The following is an 8,655-nucleotide window of genomic DNA, read 5'->3' as shown; positions in this document are numbered from 1 at the left end:
AGTTATTGTGAGAATGCCTGTAATAAAATGATCTGGGATATCTCGTTGTGCTGAGTTATCTGACTGTGAAAAGTTTATTTGTACCAGAACAGTACAAAGAGGTTGTAAAAAGAGAAGAAATTCATGTCCCCTGGCACAGCTGCAAGCCTTTAAAGCAATCACTGCTACCTTAAAGAAGTAATCAGCCTACTAAAAAAGATTAAACCTCCCTCTGTTTCCCTGCAAACGTAATAGCCTGAAAGAGGTCTGACCCCTCTTCTGATGACCAGAAGCCTTAAATTCTCTTCCTGGGGGTGCTGCATGCTATGTTACTGCCTTCTGAAGCCTTAAGAATAAGAGAAAAGGAATCCCCCCCCCACTTCTTTCCCCCAGTTACTGCCTTGGAAAAGTATTGCTCTAATCTGTTCAGCATAAGGGAAGAAGGGGGGCACCTTTGCATTTAATGGCTGTTTTGCTTCCCTGTTTCAACTATTTGTGGATTTACAAACTCAGAGTCTTTGCCTTTCTCCACAACACTAACTAAGAAGCCTATATTAAAGTTATGCCTGAGAATTGAATGCTTGTTCTAGAAAACTGCACATGGCTCCCTTTAGACAAAGGAAGGGCCAGTGCACCTAAGCCTTTACTAGCAAACGGCGCCATCTACTGGTTGAAGTGGAAATCCACTTGAATACGCCCAAGCCTTAGCAAAGAAGCAGCGCCATCTGGTGGTCACACTCCAAATCTCAGTTAAAATATGCCAAAGCTCGCCGCCTTCCTCTACTGGCCACCAGCTGAATTTTGCAAAGCCAAATAAACCAAGTGTAGCCCACCACCAAGCCTATTGCGCACCCTGTTGTCCAGAGCAAGCCAAGCAAAGTAAACCAAGCCAAGCCAAAGCAAGCCAAGCCAAGTGAACCTAAGCAAGCCAAGCCAAGCCAGAGCAAGCCAAGCAAAGTAAACCAAGCCTAGCAAAGCAAATCAAAGCAAGCCAAGCATAGCCTAACAAGCCAGTTCGGCAAGAAGCAAAGCAAAGCCACAGCAAGCAGCACACAGCAAAGAGCAAAGCCTAAATACCTCCCACTCTCGAGCACCAATAGCACCTCCTAGTGGCTGTGGACAAGCAACTAAATATGGAGTGGGAACAATTCAACTCACAGAAGAGCCTATATGAGGAATGGAACAAGTACTACCAAAACATGGAAAAACTTTGGAAGAAATTGTTATATCTCTCAAACATCAAGGAAGAAGAGCTTCCTTCACGTCGCATTTGGTCACTACATGGAGAGTGCAAGGGAATTTGCATACTTTGGAAGAACTGTGAATGGGACCTAATCGACATTCAGCAGAAGTTATAAGATGAGGACCTTCTGAAGGACATACGAACTATCCAGCAGACAAACAAAGAACGAGCGAAGTTCCTCCTACGCAAATTTGATTTTTTCAAACCCCTCGAAGATGAAGAGGCAGAAATTGAAGCAGAAATAGCCAAACTTGACCATTTGATGAGTAAGAAGACAGGCCCAAACAACACTGGCAAGGCCTATGAAAAAGAACAAGATTCGCTACATCGGAGAGGTGAATCTCAACATCCAGAAATACCAAAAGGTCAGGCATATGACATTGCACACTCTGTATCACAAGATCCCTCCCTCACCATTACAAAACATAGCCTGATGGACCAAGACGCTAAGGGTAACCAAGGAGATCCTTCAGAAGCGGTGAAGGAGTCCAAGCCAGAAGGTTCACAAGCGATTGTGAAGTGTAACCTCAATGCTGAAGCTGAGACATTCCCATCAAACCTGCAAGACCCCTTGAACGTGGGACACCAGATATATCCAGAGGTATGCCTGGAAAAGGCCTTGAAACCGTATGCAATGATAGACACACAAAGCAACCAATCATTATCTTGGTCTGCATTTCTCAACCTCTTTGACATCCAGACCGAGGAAGCATGCTACACAATGTCAGTGTGCGCTGGATACCAGTGCATGGCGGGGAGGAAAACCACTGGATACTGTGTAGAATCATCAGATGGGAGTGAAACATTCACACTATCACCATTGCCAGAATGCGACAAGTTGCCAGGTAATCGCAGCCAAATTGCGTTGCCTGAAGTAGCAAGCAGTATACCCCACTTGAAGCCATGCCAAGAAGAGCTCATAACTTTCAAAGACAATCCTGTCCTAGAAGTAACAGTACTCCAGACTAACAAGGAAGACAATCATGTAGACATATCAATAGAGGACAACAATGAGGACAAATGTTCTCCACAGCTCATACAAGGAGAATTTAAGCAAGACACTAGCGGAAGCTGGGTTGCACCACTGCCCTTTCAACACTCGCCTAACAACCATGAGCAAGCTTCCTCCCACCTTCTTAAACTGAGAAGACTTATGAACAAGAAACCTGAAATCAAAGCTCATCTGGTGGAGTTCATGGACAAGATGATCCAGAACGGACACGCTGAACTTACCCCATCTCCTAAAAGGAACAAAGAATGGTGGTACTTGCCATTCTCTGGAGTGTACCTTTCACAAAAGCCAGAGCAGAAATGAAAAAGGGAGTCAAGACATACCTCCCTGAGCAGTCTTCAAGGCATCAGTATACAATGGCCGCCTGCCACCATGACGAAAAGAGAGCTGCATGTTTTCTCAGATGCATCCACGCAAACAATAGCAGCCATGGCCTATACCAGAATCTACGGCGGGGAGCATAATTTCCAAGCCCCTTTTCCAGCTTCTGTTCCTACTCCTGCTCTTGTTCCTGTGGAACCCTTTCCACTTTCTCTTCTAGTTTCTATTCCAGGTCCAGGTCCAGTTTCCGATCCTGATCCTATTCCAGTTCCTATGGCATCCGCTCTTGTTCCTGATCCTGTTCCAGTTCCTACGGCATCTGTTTCTGTTCCTGATCCTGTGGAACCTGTTCCAGTTTCTCTTCCAGGTCCAGATTCTGATCCAGTTTCTGTTCCAGTTCCGATTGCATCTGTTCCTGTCAATCTGTTTCTGTTCGTGTTCCTGATCCTGTGGAACCTGTTCCAGTTTCTCTTCCAGGTCCAGGTTCTGATCCAGTTTCTGTTCCAGTTCTGGATGGATGATCTCTGGCTGTCCCGGGACAGGGGTTTATCCTCTGTCCTGGTGCTTCTTGACCTCTCAGCGGCTTTTGATACCATCGACCATGGTATCCTTCTGCGCCGGCTGGAGGGGTTGGGAGTGGGAGGCACTGTTCTTCAGTGGTTCTCCTCCTACCTCTCCGGTCGGTCGCAGTCAGTGTTAGTGGGGGGTCAGAGGTCGATCCCGAGGTCTCTCCCTTGTGGGGTGCCTCAGGGGTCGGTCCTCTCCCCCCTGCTATTTAATATCTACATGAAACCGCTGGGTGAGATCATCCAAGGGCATGGGGTGAGGTATCATCAGTACACTGATGATACCCAGCTTTACATCTCCACCCCATGTCCAGTCAACGAAGCAGTGGAAGTGATGTGCCGGTGTCTGGAGGCTGTTGGGGCCTGGATGGGTGTCAACAGACTCAAACTCAACCCTGATAAGACGGAGTGGCTGTGGGTTTTGCCTCCCAAGGACAATTCCATCTGTCTGTCCATCACCCGGGGGGGAATTATTGACCCCCTCGGAGAGGGTCTGCAACTTGGGCATCCTCCTCGATCCACAGCTCACATTAAAGGAACATCTTTCAGCTGTGGTGAGGGGGGCATTTGCCCAGGTGCGCCTGGTGCACCAGTTGCGGCCCTATTTGGACCGGGGGTCACTGCTCACAGTCACTCATGCCCTCATCACCTCGAGGCTCGACTACTGTAATGTTCTCTACATGGGGCTACCTTTGAAAAGTGTTCGGAAACTTCAGATTGTGCAGAATGCAGCTGCGAGAGCAATCATTGGCTTTCCCAAATATGCCCATGTTACACCAACACTCCGCAGTCTGCATTGGTTGCCAATCAGTTTCCGGTCACCATTCAAAGTGTTGGTTATGACCTATAAAGCCCTTCATGGCACCGGACCAGATTATCTCAGGGACCGCCTTCTGCTGCACGAATTCCAGCGACCAGTTAGGCCCCACAGAGTGGGTCTTCTCTGGGTCCCATCAACTAAACAATGCCGCTTGGCGGGACCCAGGGAAAGAGTCTTCTCTGTGGCGGCCCCAGCCCTCTGGAACCAACTCTCCCCAGAGATTAGAATTGCCCCCACCCTCCTTGCCTTTCGTAAGCTACTTAAAACCCACCCCTGCCGCCAGGCATGGGGGAATTGAGATACCCTTTCCCCCTAGGCCTTTACAATTTTATGCGTGGTATGTCTGTATGTATGTTTACTTTTTTTTATTATAATTGGTTTTAATTGTTTTTAGTATTGGATTATTGTTATACGCTGTCTTATTATTGCTGTTAGCCGCCCCGAGTCTCCGGAGAGGCACGGCATATAAATCCAATAAATAAATTAATAATAATAATAATAATAATAATAATAATAATAATAATTTATTAGACTTGTATGCCGCCCCTCTCCAAAGACTCGGAGCGGCTCGGAGTTGAACCTAAGGTGGCTTTTTCTATTATTGCGTTTTTCCTATATCTACATTTTTAGGGCGCATGTAATATCTATATTAATTTTGACTACCACCCCTTTCTAGCATTTTTCTTACAAGAGTAGATACTTCTTAAAAGAGTGTAGATCCTTTGTGGCAGAAATTGATTAACTGGCTTGTTACCTGAGCCTGACATCATGTGCTGAGAAAAAATAACTAGTCCAAAATCCAAAGTTGGCTTTCATAGCTAAGGCAGGACTGGAACTCTTCATCTCTTGGTCTAGCCTGGTGCCTTAACCACTAGACCAAACTAGACTCACCTGTTTTGATTGTCCAAGCCAGAAAAACTGTTCAATTCCATTTAGCATCCAAAGAATACTATTGTGCAATTTCCTCTTATTTTCATATGGTAGCATAGGAAAATAACTTCCCACTGATTGCATCTACTATGCATAAGCAAAGCATTAGGCTAACAGCATACTATTAATTGCTACTAGCATCTTTATCTCTTTTCAGGTTTGTCCAAACTATGTGCAAGGGCACTCCATTTTCATATAGTCTCACTTGTCAGGCAGGGCTGGACAGCATTTTGTTAAACTCTAAATAGTGAATTAAAAGCACTGATGATCTGAAGCAACCCCCTAATGCAAAATGATAAATTGCACTTAGGTAATACATGAACAAGAAAATGATTTATAGATTTTCACAATGGTCTGAGCAAATGAAGGCAATATGAATTATATATCCTAATGCTCACTATATCATTTTCTAATAATACTGCTGTTGCAGCTGCAATGCCATACACAACTTTCTTCAATAGGAGTTATTGATTAATAAGAAGTCCAAATCTAGTTTTACAGCACACATGCTTTTTCTCCTCTTATTAATTGCTTTAATGCCAACAAAAATGTTTTATGTATGTATGCATGCATGTATGTATTTCTTGATTTTGGAAGTAAATGACAAGATTCAACCGAGCACCACGGTTTCTGTCTGCTACTCCATATGTCATCATTTTAGGCTGCTATTACTTCTACAAATGAAGAATAATCTTTTATACAAACCACATTTTCCTTCATGCTGCCATTTAGAAATGCAAATAAATGGTTGTAGGCTGGTGAATCTATCTTTCCTATTGAAATGGCAAATGAGCAACCGATTCTTCCCTCCCCAGTGAAATGTCTGAGGTTTGATCATCATCTGTCTACTTTGCCTATAGAAAATGTTTTCATCGGATTATCTAACAATTTAGATTCAAGAGCAGGTGATTTTGAAGTCTGATGCTAAAGAAACATAATGTATTTGGTTTAAACACAACGTTTTGTTAGTTGTTTTCTTCTTTGCTTCTCATTTATATCTCTGGTACTATATTGCAACCTATTTTTTAATGTCTTGACCTTACCACTCTAATTCTCCATTCTGATTTATTTGTATCTGGCATGCCTAGCAACGTGGCTGTAGTTAATGATCACAAGATTTTTGTTTCTTAAAGCAGTAGAGGTTGTTGATTGGAAGCAGTGTTTTCTATCGCTAATGAAAATAAAGCAATTCTGCTGGTGTTAAAACAAGGCCTGTTGCGACTTTTCCTTGTCAGGTTCATGAGACATAGAATAGGTGACAGATCTATTTTTGACAATGCCCATTTTATGCAATACTCTCTCCCAAAGGGATGGATGGTTCCAATTTTGTAAGTATTTTGAAAAAAATATACCAAAGCTACATTCTCCAAGCAGGCATTTGGGTCTTAGTTTAAATGCCTTTTACATACTTCTAATTTCCCTAATTGATAATTATTTGACACTTTCCCCCAAAGAGCCACTGGTAGGCAGGCACTTCTATCTCTTTCCCACATCACCAGCCCTACTTGACCCAGGCACACCGACATAACTTTGGAGGGAATTGCAAGCTTTAATTAAAATAATGGCTGTTGAGTTTAAAAAAAATCAAAGTAAACAACGCAATTATATAAAAATTTAAATGTTATAGTGAGCAATGTTGTTTGAACTGAAAATATCCCAAAGGCTGTCCCTTTTGGCCAAATAGGCTCTCACCAATCTGTTGTCTCATAAACATGTCTTCTGCAGACCCAGGAAGATGATATGGAGGCCTCTCGGGATAGCTGGGATACAGTTACAGTCTCATTGCTGAGATATTGCTTTTGCTCTTTCTTGGGGTGACAATCTCTTTTCAAAGGAGTCTAGCCTCTTAGCTTTGTTATTTTTGCTCCATTTCCATTCTTTCTCCTCAGCTGCTCAAATGTGTTACCTTACCCCCAGTCCTCTGATTCAATTCTGTCTGCTGGGGACTACATTTCCCATATTTCTTTCAGGGCTCTTTCTTGTCCCAATTGTAAATTCTTCACAATAAAGTTAATGAAAATTTCGGATGCAGATCTATTTACATGTTGTTATTATTGTTACTGATAAATAGGGTGAATGGAAGAGGCAGACAGAAGTGGCTTCAAAGCAACAGTTCTTTGTTTGGAACTATTTACAATACTTGGACAATTATTTTGTTTTTGGTAGAGTGGCTATGGTCAGGTTATCGGGCCACAGTCCAAGCAGTCAATTAAAAGCAAAGGTGTCTCAGTGTGGGGTCTTCCAGTAGCTCCAACAAGGGACAGTGGCTAAGAGTGTCAGCATGCCCCGAAGTCTGTCTGTGCCAGTGAATTAGCCAATAACTATAGGTGGCCAGGAAAATGGCCCAACTAGTCATCCTGGGTGATAGTGAGGTAGGCGAGGTGGTATGGTCACCTGCAATGAATCCCAAAAGCAACTTGTGGTCAGTGATCAAGTCAAATTGCCACCCATACAAATAGTAGTGAAAGTGCTTGACTCTGGCCACTGCAGCCAGTGCTTCTCTGTCCAGCTGACTGTAATTGCGCTCCATAGTGGACAGAGCCATATAATACAAGGCAATGGGTGCTTCAGTGCCATTGGGTAGGTGATGGCTAAGGGCAGCCCCAGCGCCAAAGGGTGAAGGGTTGCAGGTCAACACAAGTGGCAAAGTCTGCTAATAGTTGATTAGGAAGCTGTCTGCAGAAAGTAGGACTTTGACAGCTGCGAAAATGGCAGCCTCAGTCCTTCCCCGGGTCCATTTCTACTTTTTCAACCAAAGGTGAGTCTGAATTGTGTACAACCTAGTATTCTTGCTAGGTGAGATTTAATCTCTGTATTTTTATGTGTGTGTTTATGTAACACATACATACATAGTACACATATTTTTGGGCATTTAAGGTCAGTTGTTAATATTACGCTCTTGAACTTGACAGTTGATAGCAAGATTTTCATAGGCTTCTTTAGCCAATTTATTGAAAGAAATTGATAAACATACAGAAATTTCCTATAACTAAGCAGTTTAACTCTAGACACCAATTTAGGTTCTAGATCAGGGGTGTCAACCTCAATTTCTTTGGGGCCTGCATCAGGGTTGTGTTTGACCTTGTGAGCCCAGGGTGGGCATGGCTAGCTCAGCATTACTTGTGTCAGAGGTGCCTTTGGTGGCCTGAGTGGACTGCCATGGAGAATGGGGTTCCAAGCTCTGTTTTCAGCTGCAATGTTTTTTTCAACCCTCTGTCAGTGAAAACGGAGCTCAAGAGGGCTGCCTGCAGTCTGGTCCTTTGCTGTTTCTAGGGTGGTCCTAAGGGCCAAATCTAAGTACCTCACGGGCTAGATCCGCCCCACCCCTACCCCTGAGTTTGATACCCCTGTTCTATATGGTTGGGGAGCTTTTCTAATCTCAGCTTTTGTTGTCCACTGGTAAGCTTTCCTCTTTCCAGATGATTGTGGAATAAGTAATTATCTCTTGAATACAAAGCTGTTAACAAACCCACTTAAATAACTATTTTCATAGTTAAAAATCATCTTTGTTGTTTTGGATTATAGGTATCTGTTTCTAACCACAATGATTTCAAAGTGGCAAAATGTTGTCAGGCTGTTATAGTGCAACTCTGCTCCTTCCTTGTGGTATTTCATACATAAAAAAAGAAGTAGAGTTTGTGCCATGTTTCATCATTATCTCTACAAAGAGACCCAAATAGCTTAATTATTCAGTCTGGAGCATGGGTGTCAAACATAATCGCATCACATGATGTAGCATGATGTATCACAATGTTTTTTGTCTTTGCGCAGTTGAGGTGGGTGT

At 43.3% G+C, this 8,655-nt stretch overlaps 1 protein-coding gene across 1 annotated transcript; it reads left to right on the top strand.

The window, feature by feature from the left end:
- The first annotated feature begins 2,606 nt into the window (after window positions 1–2,606).
- LOC139170660 (uncharacterized) lies at window positions 2,607–7,142 on the top strand. Its single transcript, XM_070758152.1, has 2 exons — window positions 2,607–3,038; window positions 7,038–7,142. The coding sequence occupies exons 1-2, from the start codon at window positions 2,607–2,609 to the stop codon at window positions 7,140–7,142; spliced, it is 537 nt and encodes a 178-aa protein (XP_070614253.1).
- Window positions 7,143–8,655: the final 1,513 nt, after the last annotated feature.

The sequence above is a fragment of the Erythrolamprus reginae genome, chromosome 7, assembly GCF_031021105.1.
Source record: "Erythrolamprus reginae isolate rEryReg1 chromosome 7, rEryReg1.hap1, whole genome shotgun sequence".
Taxonomy (NCBI): Eukaryota; Metazoa; Chordata; class Lepidosauria; order Squamata; family Dipsadidae; genus Erythrolamprus; species Erythrolamprus reginae.
Note: the sequence above shows the minus strand (reverse complement) of the source record. Positions and strands in the feature narration are given on the sequence as shown.

Coding starts and splice junctions, on each gene's coding strand:
- LOC139170660 (XM_070758152.1), top strand. CDS start 2,607: ATGACGAAAAGAGAGCTGCATGTTTTCTCAGATGCATCCACGCAAACA. Junction 3,039..7,037: donor AGTTTCTCTTCCAGGTCCAG/GTTCTGATCCAG, acceptor TGTTTTTGGTAG/AGTGGCTATGGTCAGGTTAT.